The 26643-nt window shown below is 41.3% G+C and overlaps 1 protein-coding gene across 1 annotated transcript in view; it reads left to right on the top strand.

Moving 5' to 3' along the window:
• Positions 1-25919, top strand: part of LOC124716738 — a 105067-nt gene extending 79148 nt beyond the window's left edge. Inside the window, exons 5-8 of the mRNA XM_047243281.1 lie at positions 1689-1871; positions 12153-12257; positions 24724-24960; positions 25743-25919. Coding sequence (XP_047099237.1) covers positions 1689-1871; positions 12153-12257; positions 24724-24960; positions 25743-25919 — 702 coding nt within the window. The remainder of the gene's footprint in view (positions 1-1688; positions 1872-12152; positions 12258-24723; positions 24961-25742) is intronic.
• The last annotated feature ends 724 nt before the right edge of the window (positions 25920-26643 follow it).

Below are 26643 nucleotides of genomic sequence, written 5' to 3'. Positions count from 1 at the left end.
TTTTCTAGTATGGTAAATAGTACTGTCTCCTGTGTACATAGGTTAAGATCAGTCTTGAATCTACACTACTGGCCATTAAAATTGCTACACCAAGAATAAATGCAGATGATAAACGGGTATTCATTATACTAGAACTGATATGTGATTACATTTTCACGCAATTTGGGTGCATAGATCCTGAGAAATCACTACCCAGAACAATCACATCTGGCCGTAATAATGGCCTTGATACGCCTGGCATTGAGTCAAACAGAGCTTGGATGGCGTGTACAGGTACAGCTGCCCATGCAGCTTCAACATGATACCACAGTTCATCAAGAGTAGTGAGTGGCGTATTGTGACGAGCCAGTTGCTCGGCCACCATTGACCAGACGTTTTCAGTTGGTGAGAGATCTGGAGAATGTGCTGGCCAGGACAGCAGTCGAACATTTTCTGTATCCAGAAAGGCCCATATAGGACCTGTAACATGCGGTCGTGCATTATCCTGCTGAAATGTAGGGTTTCGTAAGGATCGAATGCAGGGTAGGGCCACGGGTCGCAACATATCTGAAATGTAACGTCGACTGTTCAAAGTGCCAACAATGCGAACAAGAGGTGTCCAAGACGTGTAACCAATAGTGCCCATACCATCACGCCAGGTGATACGCCAGTATGGCGATGACGAATACACGCTTTCAATGTGCGTTCACCGCGATGTCGCCAAACACGGATGCGACCATCACGATGCTGTAAACAAAACCTGGATTCATCCGAAAAAATGACGTTTTGCCATTCGTGCACCCAGGTTCGCCGTTGAGTACACCGTCGCGGGCGCTCCTGTCTGTGATGCAGCAACCGCAGCCATGGTCTCCGAGCTGACAGTCCATGCTGCTGCAAACTTCGTCGTACTGTTCGAGCAAATGGTTGTTGTCTTGCAAACGTCCCCATCTGTTGACTCAGGGATCGAGACGTGGCTGCACGATCCGTTACAGCCATGCGAATAAGATGCCTGTCATCTCGATTGCTAGTGATACGAGGCCGTTGGGATCCAGCACGGTGTTCCGTATTACCATACTAAACCCACCGATTCCATATTCTGCTAACAGTCATTGGATTTCGAGCAACGCGAGCAGCAATGTCGCGATACGATAAACCGCAATCGCGATAGGCTACAATCCGACCTTTATCAAAGTCGGAAACGTGATGATACGCATTTCTCCTCCATACACGAGGCATCACAACAACGTTCCACCAGGCAACGCCGGCCAACTGCTGTTTGAGAAATCGGTTGGAAACTTTCCTCGTGTCAGCACGTTCTAGGTGTCGCCACCGGCGCCACCCTCGTATGAATGCTCTGAAAAGCTAATCATCTGCATATCACAGCATCTTCTTCCTGTCAGTTAAATTTCACGTCTGTAGCACGTCATTTTCGTAATGTAGCAATTTTAATGGCCAGTAGTGCAGTTAAGTTTGTACGGATCCCCAGTGCACAAGACCTACGCGCACCTTGCCAATTTTTTTATACCTGAGGATGGTAAGTTGTTTGAACGAATTAGGTGTTTCAGTAAGGCTGCATACAAATATTGTGCCAAATCTTGTTTTAGAAAAATATATTTAAAAGCTGTATACCATCGCCTTCCTTGAAACAATGTAAACGTTCCGTGCGTAACATAGCAGTGGTGCAGTGTATGTGTGTTTTGGTGTGGCAGTTCCCCATCATCGAGTTCGACCCGGAGACGTTCCGCATCCTGCTGGACTACCTACACACCGGCTCCTGCCCGCTCACCTGCTCCAACATCCCGGGACTCATCTGCGCCGCGGAGCACTACGACCTGCCCGAGCTGCTGCAGGCCTGCTTCCACCACGCCAAGCAGTTCCTGCGCATCGACGTGGTCAGTACCCGCCTATTCTGGCCCACTCTCCCAAAGTGAAATAATAATTAAATCAAAACCCTAAGCTGTCGACAGGCGTTGATATACATCAACGGGGACAGTTGAAAATGTGTGCCCCGACCGGGACTCGTACCCGGAATCATCTGCTTACCATGGCAGACGCCCTATCCATCTGAGCCACCGAGGGCAAAGAGGATAGTGCGACTGCATCGATTAATCCCTTCCACGCTGCCCGTGAAACCCACATGCCCAACTTATGTCTACACCCTAGTAGTGCCCCTGCCCATTACACTCATTACTCGCGGCAGACAATCCTACCCAGTCCCGTAAGAGTTCGGGCAATGTGTGTGCATCCAGCACAGAGGAAGGAGGTCAATGGTGGTTAGCCTTAACTATATGAAGATGGTACCTGCTCTTTCGGACATGTTACGGCTAACCGGCCATTGACGTTCTTCATCTGCGCTGGATGCACACGCGTTGCCCGAACTCTTACGGGACTCGGTAAGATTGTCTGCCGCCAGTAATGGGCCGGGGCACTACGAATGTAGTGTGTGTACATTAAGTAGGCATGTGTGTCTCAGCCGGCCGAAGTGGCCGAGCGGTTCTAGGCGCTACAGTCTGGAACCGCACGACCGCTACGGTCACAGGTTCGAATCCTGCCTCGGGCATGGATGTGTGTAATGTCCTTAGGTTAGTTAGGTTTAAGTAGTTCTAAGTTCTAGGGGACTGATGACCTCAGAAGTTAAGTCCCATAGTGCTCAGAGTCATTTGAACCATGTGTGTCTCATGGTAAGCGTGCAAGGGATAAATCCCTGCAGTCGCACTATCCTCTGTGCCCTCGGTGGCTCAAATGGATAGAGCGTCCACCATGTAAGCAGGATATCCCGGGTTCGAGTCCCAGTCGGGGCACACATTTTCAAATGTCCCTGCTCGTGTATATCAACGCTTGTCGACAGCTTAGGGTTTTGATTTAATTATCATTTCATTCTAAGAGAGCTGCATGGTCACCAATGTTATCTGTTCTTTCGGACATGTCCGAAAGAACAGAGACCACCTTCATATATCATATACACTCTTGTAAAGGTGGATTCACACTTGCGGGAACATCACAGTCACGTAACCGTCACGTGTTGGAGAGCCGACGGTCAGAGGAATTCCTGAGCGCTCACACTACACAGCGTCGAAAGAACAAAACGTCGTGACGTTACACCTGATTCACTAAATACTCACCAGAGGCGCTATTTCATAGTTCACGGTAGATCGTAATAAAATGACAAAATTTAGTTTAAAGCGGTTTGCAATGATTGCTGTTGTACTTGATGATGATGAGGAACAGGAGCAGCTCGGAGTGGCCGAACGGTTCTGGGCGCTTCAGTCTGGAACCGCGCGACTGCTACGGTCGCAGGTTCGAATCCTTCCTCGGGCATGGATGTGAATGATGTCCTTAGGTTAGATAGGTTTAACTAGTTCTAAGTTCTAGGGAACTGATGACCTCTGAAGTTAAGTCCCATAGTGCTCAGAGCCATTTGAACCATTTTTGAGGACCAGGAACAACGAGCAAAAAGAGTCTATTAGGAAAAAAATGTTAAAAAATCGAGACTGTGAAAATGATTCCACATTTTTATTTATTTATTTTCACGTCAAGTTCCGTAGGACCAAATTGAGGAGAAAATCTCCAAGGTCATGGAACGTGTCAGTACATGAAATTACAACATAAAAGCAATAACAGACAAAATAAATTATGAACCCAATTAAAAGTCAAACCAATCAATAATACAGCAATAATCAGCCTAATTTTCAAGGAACTCCTCGACAGAATAGGAGTGACCCATGAGGAAACTCTTCTGTTTCTATTTGAAAGCGCGTGAATTACTGCTAAGATTTCTGAGTTCTAGTGGTAGCTTACTGAAAATGGATGCAGCAGTATACTGCACACCTATCTGCAGAAGAGTTAAGGAAGTCCAATCCAAATGCAGTTTTGATTTCTGCCGAGTATTAACCGAGCGAAGGTGCTTATTCTTGGGAATAAACTAATATTGGTAACAAAGAACGACAATAGGAAATATGTATATACTGAGAGGCCAATGTCAAAATACCCAGACTCGTAAACAGTGGTCGAGAAGAGGTTAGTGAATTTACACCACTTATTGCCCGAACCGCCCGTTTCTGAGCCAAAACATTTTAGAATGGGAAGAGTCGCCCCAGAATATAATACCATACGACATAAGTACATGAAAATAATCAAAGTAGACAAATTTTCATGTTGAACGATCACTCACTTCAGAGACCGTTCGAATAGTAAAAATGGCAGTATTAAGTATTTGAAAAAGATCCTGAACGTGAGCTTTCCATGACTGTTTACTATTTATCTGAACAGCTACAAATCTGAACTGTTCAGTTTCATTAATCATATGCCCATTCTGTAAAATTAATTGCTGAATTGTATGTTAGAAATTGTAAAAACCCGGTCTTACTATGATTTAGCGTTAGTTTCTTTTCTACAAGCCAAGAACTTACGTCATGAACTGCACTATTTGTAACCGAGCCAGTGTTGCACACGACATCCTTTACTACCAAGCTAGTGTCATCAGCAAACAGAAGTGTTTTAGAGTTACCCGTAAAACTAGAGGACTTATCATTTAGGTATAAATAAGAAACAGGAGTGGCCCAACACTGATCCCTGGGGCATCCCCCACTTGACCGTACCCCACGTCACAGCCATTCTCAGCACTGTGAATAATGAACTTTTGCTGTCTGTTGCTAAAGTAAGATGTAAACCAGTTGTGAGCTTCTCCCCGTATTCCGTAATGATCTAATTTCTGGAGCAATATTTTGTGATCAACACAATCAAACGCCTTTGTTAAATCAAAAAATATGCCTAGCGTTCGAAACATTTTGTTTAACCCATCGAGTACCTCACAGAGAAAATAAAATATAGCATTCTCAGTTATTAAACAACTTTTAAAGCCGAAGTTTACTTTTGGTAGCAAGTTGTGTGATATAAAATGATCAGTTATTATCCTTACATATACAGCCTTTTCAATAACTTCTTTACAAGGAGCTGGAAGAGAGGGAGTATCGTTCTATAAATATTTCAGAATGACTAAATAACAGTTTTTTTACTTATTATGTAAGATACAAATAAAAACTACGAAGAGAAATTAAAGATTTAGGCGTCCAATATCACCATGGCAGAAGCTGATGGTTTGCCTAAAGTATGTCTGCATGGGCCATTTTGATGAACTACAGCGACTTTCGACGTGACGGTTACATTCCGTCTAGTGTGAATCCACCTTTACATAATAAACAGTGTGAACTAATACGAAAGTATACCCCACTGACTGCTATCACGAAAAAGTCTTAATATGTATTGTATGACAGTACTAAGTTAAAAGTATTTTGTTTTATACACTGAAGAAATACATTGCAAAGTAAACGGTACATACTTTGTTCAACGTGCTTTAGGCACGTTTTTTTCCAATGGAATAGCGAAAAGAAAAACCGGGAGTAAACCTGATGCAACATGCAGAAGTTTAAAATAAGATTCGTAATAAACTACAAACAGCGGATAGCGGAAATATATGTAAATAAAGCCCATCTAGACATACCATACGCAAACCATCAGCTTCTTTGGGGTGATATTGGACTCCGAAATCTCGAGTTGAAGACATGCGCAGAAAAACGGGCTAACCCACAAATGTAAAAGCTTAGAATAAGTTTTGCTATCTTTTGCTGCGTACGGGGGGCTATCAAAATTGACATTTGTCTCGCCCCTGAATATCACCTTAGGATAATTTTGGATGAGACTAATGTCAATTTTGATAGTACCCGTCCGCAGCAACAGATGGCAACACTTATCTCTAAGTTTCTACATTTGAAGGATAGCCCGTTTTCCCGTGCATGTCTTCAATTTTTCTTCGTAGTTTTCATTTGTATCTTGTTTAACAGGCAAAGAAACTGTTGTTTAGACATTCTGAAATATTTATAGAACTCGTAAAGAGAATGCAACTCTCGATTTTTGTAACCCAGGCTCTTTTTGCTCTGTGTTCCTCATCAGCCATGGCAGCAGCAAACATTGCAAACTGCTTCAAATTAAATTTCGCCATTTTATGACGACCGACCATCAACTACGAAAAAGCCCTTCTGCTGAGTATATTATGAACCAACTGTAACGTCACGCTGTTCATTCGACGTTGACGTTCCATGTATGCTCAGTAATTTCTCTGACCGTTGACGTTCGAAAACGTGTCGGTTACGTAGACTGCGACGTTCCCGCAAGTGTGAATCCACCTTAACCTAAGCTGAACAGTCTTCCATGTTTTCCCAAAAGTACAGGATATTCGTACTTGTTTACATATGAGTCGCGATATGAGTGGAAATTCCTGTTAAATGTATTGAAAAATCCATCACAAATATGGGTGGCTACTCAGCTGTGAACTGCACTAATCATTGCAAAAATGGTTTTCGCATGTTTAGATTTTAAGTGAATATCCAGGGTGTTTCAGAAGTGATGGTCAATATTCGGGGATATGGCAGGAATGATCGTTCGAAACAAAAAACTCACGTAAACATGGGCTCTAAAATGCAAACCTTACCAACTATGAGCAATTATTGATCTTCGATACTGTGAAACAAATCTCTTTTACTGCAAGCTCTTTGCCGTCCCTGTTTTGGGAACTGTTACTATGGACTCAAACAAGCAAAAATGTCCAGTAAACATGTGCTTCAAAATGCATACTTCAAGAGCTATGAGCACTTGTTCATCTTCGCTACCAGTACTTTGAAATGCAACTCTTTGTAATAAACAAGTGCTCATAACATTTAAGGTACGCATTCCAGAGCACATGTTTACTGGATATTTTTTTCATGTTTTAGTCCATACTACCACATCCCAAAATAAGAAAAGCAAAGAGCTTGCAGTAGAAGAGATTAGTTTCATAGTATCCAAGATCAAGGAGTGCTCATAGCTCTTATGGCATGCTTTTTAGAGCCCATTTTTACTTCATTTTTTTTTTTTTTTTTTTTCGAATTATCATTCCTGTCATATAGCTGAATATTGACCATCATGTCTGAAACACCCTGTATATTGATAAAAGTAGTTATAAACATGAAACAAACTGCAAACAACTGAGTTTGTTCCCTAAGTCGATAATTACACTGAAGCACTTTGTCTCAAATTTTTTAGATTCCTGAGATATTTTCGCAATTGGCTAAGTGAGAAGGAATATTTATTATGATGATGTATTTGTATCTCGTTATCACAAAATGAATAATACTTAATACCATTTCTTATAGAGGTATGGTAGGACGAGGTACAATTAAGATATTCTTATAGTGGACTAACCATTGTTAGTAACATAACCTTTGAAGATTATTGACCACAACACAAGAAGCAAGAAATGAAACTACTAATATGAATTTGTTTCACTGGAACATCAAAGTCTACCTGTCCCCCTCTGTACAGTTGAAATGCGGTTGTACCTACTTACGATTAAAAAATAAACACTGCATTTGCAAGCTTCTATACACAGACGAAAACTAACAAATAGTCACAAGTTGTTATTGCATAGCGTCTCTATTTGAAGACATTCGTATTGAGTTCTTAACTTTTACATTTAATATTTATAAAGTGCCACATAGGAATATTATATTTCATTTTTTCTATTATATGAAAAAAGCGATCTAAATATTTCAATACACATTAATTACTGTTCAGTACAATATCAAATATTTTGTAAGAAATATAGTATAAATTTGCGTGAATAGGTAACCGCACCCAAGGAACACATTGCCTTAACCTCAGAGTCGGGGAGAACATGGCGGACGATTCAGCCTATTATATAAGCGCTCTACCCACATGCTTTCCGTCTGCAGTGTTAGTACACTAGCCAGACGAACAAACAGGGAATTTCAGGAGGAATAGTAAATATTTTAGTGGGTGTAAAAGGGTGTCCCATAAAGAACTCAACTCTTGAGTGGATTAGAATGTACAAATTATTGATCAAACTGGCTAACATATACATTATTGTAGCGTATGCTACTCATATGCCCTTCGCTCTGTTAGCACACTTTCGATGAAATTTTCCATAACTTTTCGACATATTTGCACCTATAGTTCTGAAAATACCCACTGACTCTCAGTGTGGAAATGATTGTGGCGTTATATGTCCACAGAAAGAAATCACTTGGTGTCAAATCACAGAATCTCGGCGGACAGTTCACACCACCATTGCGAGAAATCATACTAAAGAACCCCTCTGGTAACAATTATAGCAATAGATGTGTGACAGGTGGCGCCATCTTTTTGAATCCGAGGCTCTTCATTTTCAGGCAATCTATTTCAGACCACAAAAACTCTTCTCTGTCCACTGTTAGTGTGTTCACGGCGACATCTTCAAAGAAGTACGGCTCAGTTATGACCTCAGCCCAAATTCCACACCACACAGCCACTCGTTGTACATACAATGTCTTCTCCATAACTACTCGGGGTTTTCAGTACCGGTACCCCAAATCCTGCTTGTTCACGAAGCCATTCAACAGCAGTTATGCCTCGTCAATGAACGTCATTTTTCTGCTGAAACTGATGTCCACCCTTCATTTTGCAAGCACCTAATGGCCAAATGTTCAGCGTATTTCTTGATTGTTTGGTCTCAGTTATTGTGTCAGTTGCATTTTATAGACCCAAAATTGCAGATCTTTTTACACAATACACTGTTGATTTTCGGGTTCAGATGAGATATGACTGCTGGACACTCCACCAGTCTTACACAGCTTAGTGAAGACTTGGGTAAACACTCCTGAATCTGGTGCTCTGCAGTTACCAAATTGTGTACCGTATCCTTCACAAGCATCAGCAACATTTCCTTTACAAACCATGTGCACAAATACCATATCGGCATACTCAGCATTTGCAGATATATGAAGCATGCTTAAACGATTGAGTAGAATTGTCCAATCACCATCTCAGCTGAAAAATTCAGTTACGTTTACTCCAACTTGAACTTCAAAACAAAGATGACAGTCAATGAAGAAACACATATCAACTGGCGTTCCAACACACTAACTGATAATTATCTCTGTTGTCAGCTATATGAATAAGAATTGGATGCATGTTGCATGGAATGTGTTGTGGACTGGCAAGACCGCCAATCCACTAGGAGGAAGCCGAAAGGCACGCGTTTAAGCTCACGCAGGCTGGCGTGAGGTCTGGAACAGGACTAGGACTTTATAGTAGCAAGAAAAGTACGTAGCTTCTGGAATACTTAACTTTAATCCATAATTGGTGAACATCACTCTTGATGGTACATGTTTTATAGCATCAATAGTAACTGGTAATGGCGCCTTGCTAGGTCGTAGCAAATGACGTAGCTGAAGGCTATGCTAACTATCGTCTCGCCAAATGAGAGCGTAATTTGTCAGTGAACCATCGCTAGCAAAGTCGGCTGTACAACTGGGGTGAGTGCTAGGGAGTCTCTCTAGACTAGACCTGCCGTGTGGCGGCGTTCGGTCTGCAATCACTGATAGTGGCGACACGCGGGTCCGACGTATACTAACGGACCGCAGCCACTTTAAAGACTACCACCTAGCAAGTGTGGTGTCTGGCGGTGACACCACAGAATGTTTTATTCGAATTAATTTATACTACCACCTCATAAATTATTGACATATCAACTGGAGTTCCAACACACTAACTGATAATTATCTCTGTTGTCAGCTATATGAATAAAAATTGGATGCATGTTGCATGGAATGTTTTATTGGAATTAATCTATATTACCACCACATAAATTATTGACTGTTCCTCATGAAACATTTTGTATAAGATGACATCCACATCGACTCTGACACTATATGTAAGAGAACGTTAAGGTACTTTAGGTAACAGCAGAATATACAAGCAATTTTTTTTTTCTTATTCCATTCTTGGATCACAATATAAATTCCTTCGACGACAACCAGTTTCAGTCAGTAATGACCATCTTCAGATCTTTAATATAAAAAATCTACACCTAGTGGCAGAGTACATCTAAGCCCACAGCAGCGGCATCTATGAAGCATACAAGCAAACAGATTTCTGGTGCTACTGCACTTCAGTAGATTTTGTACAGTAACACCAGTTGCAAAATGACTGTGTGGACAATGTGGCCTATTTTACACCATATTTTAGTTCTGTGAGATGATGCTTTGCTGAGTGTATTTATATGTTTTGACGATGACATTACGCCTTTATCACATGAGGACATCGTGTAGAACAGGTATGATTTACCTTATTTTATCTGTACAGATCTCAGTTTGTATGAGAGTATATTGTGATATGAAATTCTGTATTGTTTCAAAAGATAGACTGCAGACTAGGTGCATATTTTTTATATTGTAGATCTGAAGATGGTCATTACTGACTGAAACCGGTCATCGTCAAAGGAATTTATTTTGTGATCAAAGACTGGAATAAAAAAACATTTGACAGTACCTGGATCTTGTTTATATTCACAGTCATGTTGCAGCTGGTGAGAATATGCTAACCATAAATATTAGAATCTTTGCAATATTTATCTGAACAGTGTACTCCAAAATTATTATTACACACTTGTAGAAGAACCACGAGGTTTAGTGAATAACCTGTTAAATACAAAGTGTGCTTGAGAAAGTCACATGTCCATGTTACATGTACAATGAAGTACACTAACCTTTTCAATTCTTGCACTAACATTAATACTTTTCAATATTTTCCCATATTTGGTTTTGAAGTGAAACGTGTTGACTCAAATTTCTGAGGAAAAATCTGCATGTCCTCAGTGTCCATGCATGGAACTGTATCATCAGTGGCGGTTTGATTGTGCTGAGCATCTTTCTTTTCCTTATAATATGTAAGAGCTACCTGATTTTTCTGTAGTAAAGTATGTGGTGGCAAAACATGCATTGGACATTCGTGAAGGTATTTAGTTTCAACAACATTTTTAAATCTGTTACACATTTGCTTTATTTTAGCACAAGTAACTTTATAAGAAAGCATTAGTTTGTGAATTTTCCAGGATTTGCAGCAATATGCATATATGTGTGTTACACACACACACACACACACACACACACACACACACACACACACACAGGGAAAGGGGAAACAAATAACTAAAAAGTTAAATTGGCTGAAAATAGGAAAAAGAGATAAAGTGAAAGAGATAGGAAAAGAGAGAAAAAAGAGGGAAAAAGGAGAACCCAAGAGAGAGAGAGAGAGAGAGAGAAAGGAGAGATGAATGAGTACATGAGAATAAATGAGAGCTAAGGAAGAAGTGGAGAGGAAAGGAAAACGGATTACTATTAGGAGTAGTGGGAGGGTAATGAGGAGTGAATGGAAAAGGTGGGATGGAAGGAGAAGGGAGAAGGAGAAATTGAAGGGGAAGCAGGAGTGAAGAGGAAGGACAGGTGAAAGTGTGTGGATGACCAGAAGGAAAAAATGGAAGGAGAAGAGCCAGGAGAAATGTGGAAGCGGAAGGTGGAATGAATGGGAAGAAGCAATGTGGCAGATGTAGGAATGGAGGAGTAAGGATGAAAGAAAGGAGAAGAGGAAAGAATAAATGAGAAAGGGGAGGGAGAGGGCAAGGGAAGCAAAATTGAAAATGGTGGAAGCGAAGGAGAAGGGGACAGAGGACTGAGAGATGGACAAAGAGGAATAAAGGGGTAGGAGGGGTTGAAGGGGAGTAGGAATGGAACAGTAAGGGAGAAGCGAAAGAGTAGAAGGAATGAAGGAATGGAAGGGTAAGGAAGAATGGAAGGAGATGGAGACATATTCTGAAGCAGGAAGAGAAAGTAAAGTGGGAAGAAGAACAGAAAGCAGGGAAGGAGCAGAAATAGGATGAGGAACGAGAAATAGAAATACAAGAATATTGTGTAAGGGAAGGAGGAGAAGAGATAAAAGAAATTGCAGGAATGGATTTTGGAAGAGGAACAGATGAAGGAAGAGAGATGGATGAAGAAGGGGAGACGGAATATAAAGAGAAAGAAAGCCAGTAAGAGAGGGGGGAGGGGTCTCATAACATGATCATCTTAGATTTCTTCAGCTCTCTTGACAGATGATGTTAGTCAGGTGTCCATTCAAATTCGCAATTCCTTTTCTGTGCTCAGTATTGTAATATGTGAATCTACACTAACAACAAGCTTATCTAAGACCATCACTTGAAGTACCTATGTTGAAAACCGTCCATAAATATGGAATGGTGAACCTGGATGGACACCAGGAAACAGAGAGACATCAGTCTAACCTGGCTATCCCTCCTCTAACAGGTTTGCGTGATGCTGTGCGCCCTGGAGAACTACTACTGGCGGTACACGTCTGCGTCAGAGCTGGTCAACATGATACTTGCCTTCGTGGAGACCAGAGCGCACCAGGTGAGTAGTCTATCACCATTCTGTGGTCACCACTATTCACTATCAGCAGTTGGAGGCACTTCAGCGGATCTACCAACCACTGCAATCTGCAGTAGAATGGATGACGCACAAAATTAGTAATGTCTTAGAGATGACCCACAGGAGCGAAGCGACTTAGTATGCTTTCACAAATTTCCTGCACAGCACTAATATTTGTGAATAAAGTAGGCAGCCACTCTTAATTGCAAAATTCATGCAACATCAAGCACAAGCGGTTTAACAAAGAGCAAGCCTTTCACAAGATGTACTGTCTGTCATCCACAAACAGCTTTGATATTCATTCATGTTGAAATGTTCTTCCACCTTCTTCATACCTGCTTTTACAATAGAAGTTAAATAAATGTTCTGATAAGCAAAGTAACTAACTTTCCATCCTACTTACCACGAACAGTTATTTCCTCATTTAGCGTTTATTTGCTCCCATTTGGATTTCACAGTGCTGTCTAACCAAAAGTATCTGGGCACCTATAACGGGACGTTAATATAGGATGTTTCCACTCTTCACCCTTATGATGATTTGAACTTTGATAGAGACAGTGAGGTGTCTGAATGTCTGTGGAGGAGTGGCGGCTCATTCTTCCACAAGAGCGGAAACCGGAAAAGGTAGTGATGTTAGACACTGGGACCCGGATTGAAGTCAACATTGTAGCGCATGGTGAAGGTGTTCCGCTGGGTTCAGATGGAGACCCTTGGGTAGGTCAGTCCATTTATGGAATGTTATTGTCCACAAACCATTACCTCGCAAATGCTGATTCATTGCAGGATGCACTCTAGTGCTGATACAGACAACCACCATTCCCAGACTGTTCCTCTATTGTATGCAGTACACAAGCCTGTAATATGTGTTTACGCCCTTCCACATCTAGCATTTTCTTAAGCACAGCCAGGGGACCACAACCTAACTGTGAAAAATATCCCCAAGGTGTAACACTGACTCCTCCATGCTTCACTGTGCATACTACACATGATGGCAGGTAACATTCTCCAGGCATTCACCAAACACAAGCACTTTATTGGATTGCTGCAGTGTATAGTGTGATTTATCACTATTTTCCAGCCATCTGCTGTCCAGTGGCATCACTCTTTGTACCATCACAAGTGTCACTTAGCACTAGCTACTGATATGTGAGGCTCATGAGTGGCTCCTCAACCACAGTACTTAATTCCTTTAACTCCCTACACACAGGCATTGTGCTAGACAGACTGCTGGTAGCGCTTTGGAACTCACGAGTGATTCTGTCCACTGATTTCACGCGATTTTTACAACAACCCTTCTTCTGGTACCGAGCGCCACAGGTTTCGAATCTGCACTAGACGGCATAGACCTCAATTACTACTAGAGGTCTATGCAGCCGTTGTGCCGTAAGACATAGCTGCGTGGACTGCTGCTCCACGTATAATGTGAGGGCACCACTGTGGAGAATGTGGTCTCAGCAGCCAATAGTAACATACCCTATCATGTATTTAAGCACCTGCCTCTCACTCAGTGAGGCACCATATTCACCGCCACCTTAACCAGCACCACCACCTTCTCCTTACCCAAGTGGCTTCCAGCCTTCCTTCTCTGCCGACAACCAGCTCCTTAACCTTACCAATCTTCTTCCCTCCAACTTAACTCCTGTCACTCCGCTATCTTTGTTTCCCTTGACCTCCAGAACGCCTATGACCGAGTCTGGCAACCCGGGCTCCTCTTCAAACTCCAGACCTGTGCTCTCCCCATAAGCTTCGTCCATCTTGTTGCTTTCTTCCTCTCCCATCATCCCTCCTATGTGACTAACCATAAGTCAAACTCCCGCACTTTCTATCCCTCTGCCGGTGTGCACCAAGGCTCCGTCCTTTCCCCTATCCTCTATCTCCTGTACACTGCTGATATGCCCAAACCTCCCTCGCTTGTTCATCTCCTCCAGTTTGCTGATGACACCACCTTCCTAGCCCTATATCCTACCCTTCAACGGTCCCAACATACCCTCCAAACCCACCTTTACCAATACACCGCTTGGTGCAACCAGTGGTTCCTCCGTATCAACCCCTCCAAGTCCCAGGCGATCATCATAGGCTGCACTACCTGCTCCTTCTGTCCCCATGATTTTACCTCACCATTTATGGCCATCCTATCCACCTCACTCCTACCCTCAAATACCTTGCCCTCACCCTTGATCGCCACCTCACCTGGACTCCCCATCTCCTTACCACCCACCACAAAGCTCACAACAGACTCCACCTCCTGAAACTCCTGTCCAGCCGAACATAGGGTCTGCATCCTTCCACCATCCTTCACACCTAAAAATCTTTGATCCACCCCATCCTCTGTTATGCCAGCGTGGCTTGGATATCCACCCCTCCCAGGTTCTATAAATCCCTCCAAATCCTTGAACGCCATGTGCTCCGCCTTGCCTTCCGCATCCGCCTTCCGTCCCCCACACGCGTCCTCTACGACCTCATCCCCTTCCCCCACCTTCTCTTTTTCCTCGAACACATCCGCACACTATATATTGTCTGCCACATTGATCCCCCTCACCCCCTGGTGTCTCCCTTCCTCTCCACCCCCAGACCGTTGCCGCGCCTTTACAGTTGTGTCCCACCCTCTCTCCATTTCCACACCCTCCGCCTCCTTTCCCAATGCAACTTCCACCATCTACCCCTCCCAGATGATGAGCTTCGCCCTGACATCTACCCTTTGTACCAGCTCTAACCCCATCTTCCTGCCTCCTCTTCAGGGCTCCCTCTCCTCCCCCCCTTCTCCTGAGTGGCTTGCCCCTCCTACTCCCCCCCCCCCCCCTCTTGTGCTCCCTTTCAGTGTCTCTGCACTCCCTCTTGCCTTGTCTTCCCTCTTCATTCTTCATCTCCTGCCCCAACAGCCTCCTGCCTCTTCGTGTACCTGCTGACGCCCCTACTCTCTTCATCCCGCCACCTCCCCTGCTGCACCTTGCTCTCCCCTCCTTTTCCATCCTCTCCGGCCTCTCCCTCGGCAGGTCCCACCTGGCAGTTTTATTCTTCATTGTGTGCGCTCCAAATGGCTTTAAAGTGTGTTGTTCTGGAGTGTTTTTAATACTGTGGCCAACTTTTAACCTGTGTGTGTGTGCCTTCAGTGTCTTCTTTGTGTTTTAAGAATCGCCAGCTGTGTTTTTTAACTTTATGTCGACTTTTTTAATTGTCCTCCAATGAACGTCTCCATATCAGTGTATTTTTACCTCCATTATCTCCCCTTAATCTGTTTTATGTACCCCTTTTTTATTGCCTTATGTGTACATTTTATTCTCGTATTATTTGTCATGTCACTCGGCTGAAGAGCGGTGGATTGTGCCACTGACAGCCCTCCCCTCCCCATATGGGGTAGGAGAATGAAATCACAATTTTTAAAAAAACTCAGTGATGCAGTCTGGTATTCATGTGAGTCTCTCAATATGTTGCTTACAGACATCGTGTGTACTTTCTGTGTCCGAGTGGATGTTGTTGATTTCTTGAGGGCTTCGCTTGTGACCCTGTTGCTTCTTGCAGTTTGCTGTTCTTGGTGTCTTGCTCGCTCGTCTATCATTGTGTGTGTCCATCCTTTCCCGTTCGTCCATCTTGTTTGTTTGCAGGCCACTCCTGTTCTGTCCCACCACGCCTTCATTCATGGCCACCCCACGACCATTCCGGTCGTGGTTACAACACTTCTTAAAGCTCCTCATCCCTGTGTATTGGTATATGATGTCTGCCCGGTCATCGTTTATCTGTGGTTGTTTCTTCATGTTTCCACTTCACAGTCAGGTCACCAACAGTCAGGCAGCTTTGTATGAGACCAAATGTCTGTTGATGGATTTGTTACTCGTGTGACATCCATTGGCTTTAGTCTGTTCATCATAAGATTAAACCTGATGTAAAAAACACAAATGCAATGATTGTCCAGAAGCCATAACACACGTACACTGTTGTTGTTATGCTCTTGGAAGTAAGTCCTACTTTGTATGAGATGTATTATTTCTAAGTTACATTAAATGAAACTTTAAGATATTCAGATGTATCAACAGCGATCAACGTATTTCTTAATCATGCTTTAGCTATGTAGCTTTTATTTAAAAAACTGTGTAGAGTCACAGCCTCTGTACTGTTGTGCTCTGATTGTCACACTGTTAATACTCAGTATGAAAATATCTGAGGCTGCTTACTGTTCCTCAGCGAAACGTGGGTTTGGAACACGGTTAAAAAGTTCTGAGACATAGGTTGTTCTTAATGTTTTTCATAAATTCACAGAGATAATCAGCTTTGAAGTTTTTCGATGGGTATTACATACAGTTGAGACACAAACTTACATTGTATTTATAGTGGTATCGATAGCATAGTAGATTGATAATTAATTGCAGGCTACTGTTCGCTTTTTCAATTCTTGCATGAGTCATTTATCATAATTTTTTATGAACAATGCCTGTCTCCTTGTTTCTAATTACATATTGCATGCAAAATTTCTGTTTTAAGTTTAAATATAAATTCTTAGTTGTTGATATTTTATAAAAGACTGTTTATGAAGGTTGCTTAAATCAAGAAAGCATGACAGTCTAATTTTTGAAGGCAAAAATGGAAAACTAAATACTCTTTATTTGGCTTGTGTCCATTGTTTTATACCACAGATGTACATAACTGTTCTAGAAATATGGAAAACAATCATTTTCACAGCATCGAGAACACCATACAAATGCTGCATTTTTACATTTGCCACTTGTACCATTACAATATGAAACCTACAGAACTGATCTGAAAACAAGTTAAGGGATTTGGCCCGAGAAATAACAAGACTGTTAAGCTGCCAGACATACTGGAACTAATGCACTCAGGAACAGCACTTCATAAAAGAAGAGGAGAAAATGTGGTGCCTGGGTGGCTTCGTGGATTCTATTGTTGATCGACTCATTGTCAACGTAGCAGATGACAGTCCCAGAACTGAGATGTATTTGTCAGATTCGGATAAGGAAGGAACTAAGAGATTACCTGATGACTGACTGTAATTAATACCTTCATTGGCTCTCGTATTCAACAGTACGGTGAAATCTTTGGAGTACACTTGGGGAATCATATTGTTTCTTTGTCCATCTCTTTTTACATCTGAACTGCAAATGCTCACACCATTGCAGGTTAGGTGGACCGCTGAGTGGCCAGTGCTGTCAAATTTTTATGCACTGGTACAGCTGTTGTCCCGCATTATCGCTCAATCTATGTCCATGTAACACAGCATAAAACATTTAGCTATGATCGTACTTGACTGTACTGGTCACAGCTTGGCTTCCGCTCTGCGTGAAATGAAATCCAATGAGATACGAGCAAATGCAGAAGAATACATGACGTAATGTTTATATCAGGTTTATTCTTATGATGAACAGAGTATAGACCATGTCCAAGATCAGTGAGCTTTCCTGGCTGGACCATTCAGCTGTCACTGATTCTATCCTGACAAACAGTATTCCGGCCATCTTTTATATTGGTGGGTCCACCTTTTGTGATATCTAGTGGAGCATTCCAATTCAGTATTACAAAGAGGTGTCCGCACAGTATTGATCATGTAGTGTATCATAGATTACTCTTCCATGTATGTAGTTTACAGTAAATTCTTCCAACGACTTTGAAAATTGTTTCTGATTTTCTTTTGTGGCAACTTAAAGCTTTTCCTGGATCTGGACTGATCTTCACCTGGTGTGTCTTCATTTGTGTCTTTCTATTTATCAGCATATTGTTCTGATCTGTATGTTACTAACATGAGTTGTCAGGTAGATTGCTTCAAAGCTCTCAAATTTCTCAGCTGGGTGCTTTCTTTATTATGTTGTAGTAACATCGACTGCCTTGAAAAAATGGTGTGTATCCTTTTACAGTGTTTACAACATCAAATAAAATAAACTTCCATTCCATGTACCTCGCACCCATCTTAATAATTAATGATTTGTTTGAAGACCAATCAATCAGGGTTTTCTGATCAACTAATTGGGCATTATAGGGTCAATAGTATTCACACATTTCCCATTTCTCTTTAAATATGAGTAAGTGTAAGATAATTCATTTAATCCTCTGGCTGCTGCAGCTGCGCATCTGGCTGGCCATGTCGAGCATGCCCTTAAGGTCACCTAGTCTGTTTACGTACACTAATAGCCACCTCCGTGACCTGCTGTCCACGCCTGAGCTCTTCGTTCTGCCAACCTTGCCCTTTGCTGAGTATTGCTGGGGCCAGGTCAGTCAGGATTGTCTGTTAGTCTGAGTCTGGTCACAGACATTACAAGTAAACCCAATGTATCTGGGTACTTATTCCATAGCTTTGAATCTGCAGATGAATTGCTTAACAGACAATGTACACTGAAATAGCTTATGCTGCTAACATGTAACTCCTCATGAAAGGCTTTCTTTCATTTGCAATTAGTTGTTGTTGATATACATATGAGTTTTATTTCACATGTTGATCAGCTTTTTGGACATAATTTACAATGTCAACATTGTAGAATCCATAATGATGAAACATTGACGTTCGTCTGTACTAGCGCTATAATTTGCCTCCAAACAACTTTCAAGGGAAGTGCCTGGATGCCAAGAAACACATTCAAAGCTTATCATTATATTTTGAGCTCATTAACCCAATAAACTATCCCTAGGGAAACTTCTAAACCAAAAGTCAACGTTTCTTAATTCTTTTCATACGGTATGTAATTGTTACTATACAGTAGAAATAAATGATGGTGTATAACTTTTATTTAAGAATTCAATAAGGAAATACTACAGTTTCTGCACAACCTAATTAAATGTCAGCTTTAATTCCTAATGACCTTTTGTGCCTCAGAAACAGGCAAGTGTGTGCAACTGACTGACCACCATCTAATGAAGTTAACTTTTTTTTTACATATATATGAACTGCTGTGTGTTAGTCTCACCAAAACTCAAAAATGGCTTAACAGATTTGGATGATTCTTTTTTTGTTGTGTTCGTAATTGTGAAGGCAAGGTTTGTATCTAAGAAAAGTTTGGAAAAGTTGCCTAGAATATTGAAAAATTCTAGAAATACTGAAAGAGCTTTTTTCTATGCGATTTTCATGATTTTCATTATTCACAATTAAAATTATTGATATGAATAATTATTTATTTGTTTTGTTCATTATGGTCTTGGATTTGAAGCATCCAGTCTGTCAGCAGAGATTGTATGTTTCACATGTTCATACATAAGGTGTTTGTGAGCACAGTAATTCATATGGAGAGGCTCATCAAGCTCAGATAGTTCTGTATTTTTAACTGTTTATTTTTGTTTTTAATTATTTATTTATTTAGCATTGTTATATTTCTCATCCTTCTTTCTCATCCAAATTTTGGCGAAGTTGATTTTCTTTTTTTAATTTTTGTACTTATTTTTCATTTTTTGTCTTTTTTTTATTTTTAAGCAATTTTTTCAGAAGTAAGGGCTTAATTTCATCTTCCAGATGTAGCAACTTGGCTAACAGTTCTTCTTTGTGTGGTAGGTTTCAAAACATGGCACAACACACAAGTGTACATTCCATGTTTTGCATTCATATTTCATTTCTCGGCATACATTCTGTTTCGAGCAGACTGCACATCTGTGCCACAGTCTGCATTCCTTGAACTGGTCACTTTGGAATGACATTTGGGAAGTGCCTTCCAGTAAAAGTGCAGAGGATTCTTGTCATCAGTGTGTCTTCCTTTCCTATATCTTATGCTTTCTATAGAAATTTTTCCACAAGTTTTTGTACCAGATATAAATGAAAATCTGCTGATGGTATTTTTCTCCCTTTCACCAATCTGTGGCTTCATTACTTTATTGCCAGTCTTCCTGTTTGTCTTTCCCTTGTCACACAATACTGTAGTGTTACAGATAGTCAACATCAATACTTCTCTCTTGTCCCACCACTTGATAGCAAGCATTTTGTCAATTGACATAAATTCAGCTTCTCCCTGTTTCAGTTTCTTCTGTAGCTTTGGCAAATTGTGCCTGTTGCTACGTACAGCACTGCATGCTGCTCTCTATGGTTGTGCCAGAGGAACAAATCTGGACTTGCTTATCATTGTCGACATTCAGGGTATGTTCACATTCACAGTATGCCACTATATCGCCAGATTTTCCCATATTGTGGACTTCAATTTCTGTTGTTTTGCCTGAGTATGCAATGAAATCCAAAACATATCCAGTTTTACTGTCACACAACAGAAATGTCTTGATTCCAAATCTACTTCATTTCGAAGGATTGAATTGTTTAAAAGATAAACGACCTTTGAACCATAATAGGCTTTCAGCAGCACACAGCTTCTTGTATGGATTAAACACACTGTGGAATGCCAGGAACTCTATAAATTATTTTCCTAATTTTAAACAAACTGTCATCTCCATGATTGGCAGAGTTGTCATTCAAATGTGATATTCTGAAAAGTAACATAAAATGGTCACGGGACATAACTTTGCTGAAAATTGGAGTGCTCAGAGGTACATCTCTAGAGCAATATTTCCTTATTCTTAACTTTTTAACACGGGCCTTGAGAAGTTAAATACAAGAGAAGCAATACAGTTCCTCAAACCACTGTCTTTCCAGGTAGACTGTTGAGAATGGACTGATTCCGACGTATTTACAATGGTGAAAATGTAGAATTGCTTCATTTCAAGTGCTACTAATTTCAACAGATTTTCTGACTGAAATACATGAAAAAGGAGAGAATGCTCGAATCAGGCACTAGTTGGCAATTGTGTCCTGAAGATGAATCATCAAATGCATTCAGTACTGGAATGAAATCACACTTTTGCCAGTTCAATTTGTCGCTAAGGCGTGGGCTTTTATGGATTGATTCATCTTCACTTTCAGTATCTGAAAAAGAACTAACCTAAGCGAAGTATGTGGACATGTATTACTACCAGATTCTTCTGAAGAATCATCATCATCATCATCACTACAGTTATTGAAGATGCAACACTCACTGTCACTGTTACTCCTTGTGAGTATCTCCAATATCTCTTCTTCTGTGCAGCCATACCGACATGCTGTTTGTTTGTGGAATTAAAAAGTTATAACTTTCTAAAAATCCTGATGAATAGGCAGTAAGCTAACTGAAATCACAGAAGCAGAATGCAAATGCAGACATGCACCAGCTAACACTAATGTCGAACACCAACTGTGAAATTTGACGAAAATACTGCTGAGTAGCTATAGACGTCTGCAGGACCACAGGTAGTGGAACAGGCGAACGGTAAAAGCTGTCATTAGGACACAGGAACTGGCCAGGCTGTGACGGTGAATGCCGTCTGCAGCACCCATGGGAAATACCACTAGAGCGGCTAAGGTCGTCCGCAGCCCCTGCGGAGAGGTAGATCATGGCAGGGTTTCACGTATGAGTGCTCAAAGGGTTAAAAAAAGATGAAAAGCCTTACAGTATCTGAGAACAAGGGTAGTCATGAATGTCTTGAACATCGTATATGTATTTAATGGTAATGTGAAATGAGATAAACACATAAAATCTGAATTAGGAAATGTACATGGAAGACTAAGATTTATTGGAAGTATTCTGGGAAAATGTGACACATTTTTAAAGGAAATGGCATGCAAGACACTTGTGCAACTCATTCTATTGTTCCAGTGTTTGGAGTCCTTATTGATTAGGTATGACAGCAGGCATTGAACAAATTCAGAGAGACATTGCAAGGATCGTAACCCATCTGCATAGTCCATGCAAAAGTGAGACAGAAATTCTCAGGGAACTTAAATGGGAATCTCTGGAAGAAAAACAATTTACATCTCGCAGAATCCCATTGGCTAAATTTAGACAACCTGTTTTCGAAGAAGACTGTGCCACCATTGTGCTGTCATTGTTGCATAACTCAAGTAGGGACCATGAGAATGATATAAAAAGGTGATTAGGGTGCATACAAATGCATATAGACTGTTACTTTTTCCTCTCGGCACATCCTTAGAATAGAACAAAAAATTGGTTATGTTAGTAAGATGTACCCTCCACCATGCACTGTACAGTGTACAGTGGCTTGTGGATTATAAATGTAGATTAATATGTAGAATTGCCTTGCCCATCTCTTTTAAAATGTTTCGGAGCAAATCTATCTGTATTGGAGAGTGAAGGGATTCAAATCCCGGTCTGACCTTTGTGTTTTACATTTTCGTATCTTCTCTAAATCCACACGGAGAAAATGACACAATGGTATCTTAATTACTGTCAAAGTTGTTCCTTTGTCAAGCAAATCTTACTGAACTGATTTCCTTTCTTAAACCACTTAATAGAAATTTTGTGTCTGCAAATGTGTGTTTTCCATTCTCTAGAACTGTGAATAATAATGATTGTAGTAGCTTGTGGCTCAAAGACTGAGTACTAGCCTTTAAATTAAACACCACTTCAGTGGCTTGCCTTTCCCTAACTTACCCCATTATCCAATTTGAAAAAGGGAACCTGCAGGTTGAAATGAATTACTAACCACTTGTCATACCTGCTGACTCCTCACATCAGTGGGGTAAAGATTAGATTAAAGGCAGAGTGAAGATTTTTGTGCCCAACTGGGATTTCATCACGAGACCTTTTGGTTTCTAAGCACACACTTTACCACTGAATAACCAGTCCTGATTGGAAGCATGAAAGAAGTTGCCCGATTTGTCGGTGTACCAGTGAAGGCTGTCTAACATGTCTACAAGTAACGACGCACCACCTGCAGCCATGTAACAAGACGTAAGAACAATAGGTGTAAAAACATCCTAACCAACAGGGACCTGAGCCTAGTACCGTGGCTTGTCAATGACAATCAGTTTCAAATGCAACAGGAATTGATATTATCAGTGAATTCAGGTCAATCTCAGTTTCAAGGGGACACTGCAAAGTAAAATCATTGCAATCGGCATTTGGAGAAAGATACCTCACAAAAGACTGCCACTCACAGCATCACAAACAGTTGCATGTTGTCACTGGACCAAACAACAGAGAAACTGCACTGTGGCCCACTACCTTAGCTGTTTTCAAATGATGCAAAGCATTGAGTACACCAATGGCCCAATGAGGCATTGACCTGTGCTGTGTGTTCAGACCAGAGTTGGTTCTGTGATAATTGGAGGCTTTTTATCGTTTCATCACTCTGGTCCACTCATTCAGATTTCTGGATGTTTATATCCTCGGCAACCTTCCTTTATACCTGCACGATATGCTGTTGACACTCCCATCTTCCAAGATGACAACAGCAAACGTCACAGGACTCCCTAAATACGTTCCTCGTTTGTTGAACACTAAGTCATCTCGTCATATCTTAACTGGTCTGTTCTTAATCCCATACAAAATTGCTGGAACCATTTGGTACAGCAGGTGAAGTGTAACAATGAACTCCAGCAGTATGGTAGCTTCAAGGGGTTTAGTCATTGTGTCAGGGTCAGGATGGTCCCAAGTGTTGTGGATCTCATTACAGGCTATGATGTTGCTGCTGTATGGAAGACAAGGTATCAGGTATGGTGAACCAGTTCCTCATTGCGGAATCATACAGGCAGTATGCTATACCTGAGTTTTGAATTTGAAGAGTTTGTCTATTTATGGAGCTCCTTCTCCTTCAGCACGACAATACGAGACAACAGATAAGCACTGTGACATATGCAACAATGTGATGCCTCGTGTTCACTGTCATTGATCATCCTCCGTACAGTCCCATCTTAGCCCCATACAGTTTTCATGTTTCTGAAACTTAAAGAACACATTTGAGGACTTCACTTTGATAATGATGAAGCAGTGCAGGCAGAGTTGATGTTGTGGCTCCATCAACAAAGTGCGACATCCTACAATGATGGTATCAACAAATTCGTCTCTTGCTGGGAGAAATTTGTTGACCACCAATTTGAGTATGATGAGAAGTAAATTTGGAGACATGAAGAACAAATATGTATAATGTTAATAAAGTGTGTTTTATTTAGAAAACCTTAAGCTCTTTCACATAAGAAATTTTGAAGAATTATTTTTCATCATGCCCTTCTATTTTGGGTAACTTCAATCAGATGTAGTGGTATTCCTCTTTTTTCCGTAATATCAATAGTTTTCTTGCATAAACATTATTAAAATCTTAGCTGTAGTCTATAAAGACTATGTAGATTTCTACATTGTATTCTCTTCTTTTTTGTGTCACTTGTTTTAATGCAAAAATGTTATCTGAGCACTATCTTCTTTTTGGAAACCTGTGTGTTCTTTGAGTAATATGTTGTCTTCAATGGTTCTCATCGGATTTACTGTTATCTTTGCATATACTTCGTATGCTGTATTTAAGAGACTGTAACTTCCACAGTCTGTTCTTGATCCTCCTTTAAAAACTGCTTCCTTTCATTCTATTGGTCAATATAATTTCTTTTTAGTGTATTGTAATGCTTTATAACTCAAATACCCAATAGTGCCACTAACAGTGCTTTTGGGCAGTCCTAAACTCAACAACAGTAAGGACCCTCTGTGTGCAGCTGTTCCAAGTGCAAGACTTCATGATGCTGTCCGAGTCGATGGTGCAGATGATCATGTGCCGCAACCTGGAGATCCCCGAGGTGCGCAAGTTTGAGGCGATGCTGGGCTGGGCGCGCAACAAGATCCGCACCAAGACCTCCTCCAAGATGGATGCCAAGCTCGAGTTCAAGTGCATCATGGAGCGCCTTGCTAGGGACCTCAAGCTGTACCGCATCTCTCCGCAGGAGCTCATCAAGGTCAGGACACCTGCCTTCACTAGCCTGCCTCACGTACTGCCAGTGGATGTCCATCAGAGGGCACACATATTAAACAAGTATTTTTCTTATTCCGAATAATCCTTCCAGAGGGTGCGATAAATAGCCACTGTTTCTTTTCTGCTTCTTTATTTGCAACTGCAGTTTCCTTTGGGCCTACACTGCTTTCGTTCTTTGAGAATGTTGTTGCTTCTCTTCCTGCATCTACATTCTTCCAGTTTTTGATTTTTTTCCTCTCCTGAATATCTGTTTTGTTTCTTATTGTGTCCATGTTGACTCCCACATTTTCAACATCACTTCCTACTCCTCCCAGTCATGTTAATTTGGATTTGTAATTGCTTAGTAAGCAAAAGATTTGTCTAGTTATACTGTCATTTTTTTATCCAGGCTATGCAGCCATAGAATTTTAATTTTATTTTTCTCATTATGTCTGTTAGCTTTTCTACTTTCAGGTAAAGCTCTGTATTAGGCCTTAATAAGTATTCTGATTCACTGCTGTTTTTGGGTCCTAGCATTTTTCTTAGCATTAAGAGTTTTCACTTCATACAGTATTTCTGGTCTGGTCACAAATTCATAATATTTCAATTTCCTATTACACAGTAAATATTGTTAGTATATATTTTTCTTGTTATTTGAAACATTGATACTTGTACACCTCAAGCTGCAAAATAAAGACTGTACAAGATTGCTACCTAGTGATAACAACCAGTGGGGGAAGGATATTAATGCATGACGAAAACTGCATAATGGCTTTCATTTTACAGATCGTTCTGCCCAGCAAGGCGATCAAGAATGAGCGCATCCTGGAGACACTGATGTTCCAGGCGAACTCTGGAATGTACCGTATCCAGGACTCTTACCTGGAAGCGTGCCAGCAGCGGCTGCTGCAGAAGCAGGACTCGCGATTCAGTGAGTGGGAGTCATTCGACTACGGGCTCTAAGCCGGCTGGCCACGACCACCAGGTACTACGTCCACATCACACCTTCACACCTTACACCTCTGGTCAACAATAAAGCTAATGTCTCTCTCTCTCTCTCTCTCTCTCTCTCTCTCTCTCTCTCTCTCTCTGTGTGTGTGTGTGTGTGTGTGTGTGTGTTTGTGTGCACATGTGTGTGTGTTTTGATGGTTGGGTGGCCAGATAGCTATGTGCAAGCATGTGTGTGTTGGAGTTGTATTGAAAAAAAAGAGAGTTCTTACTGGTTCAACATACACTATGTGATCAAAAGTATACGGACAACCCCAAAACCATACATTCTTCATATTAGGTACATTGTGTTGCCACCTATTGCCAGGTACTCCATATCAGCGACCTCAGTGGTCATTAGACAACATGAGAGAGCAGAATGGGGCACTCTCGGAACTCACGGACTTCGATCGTGGCCAGGTGATTGGGTGTCACTTGTATCATACATCTGCATGCGAGATTTCCACACTCCGTAACATCCCTAGGCCCACTGTTTCCAATGTGATAGTGAAGTGGAAATGTGAAGGGACATGTACAGCACAAAAGCGTACAGACTGACCTTGTCTCTTGACTGACAGAGACCGCTGACAGTTGAAGAGGTTCGTGATGTGTAATAGGCAGACATCTATCCAGACTATCACACAGGAATTCCAAACTGCATCAGGATCCACTGCAAGTACTATGACAGTTAGGCAGGAGG

Source organism: Schistocerca piceifrons, chromosome 9, assembly GCF_021461385.2.
Source record: "Schistocerca piceifrons isolate TAMUIC-IGC-003096 chromosome 9, iqSchPice1.1, whole genome shotgun sequence".
Taxonomy (NCBI): domain Eukaryota; kingdom Metazoa; phylum Arthropoda; class Insecta; order Orthoptera; family Acrididae; genus Schistocerca; species Schistocerca piceifrons.
This window is presented reverse-complemented; position numbering and strand designations above follow the sequence as displayed.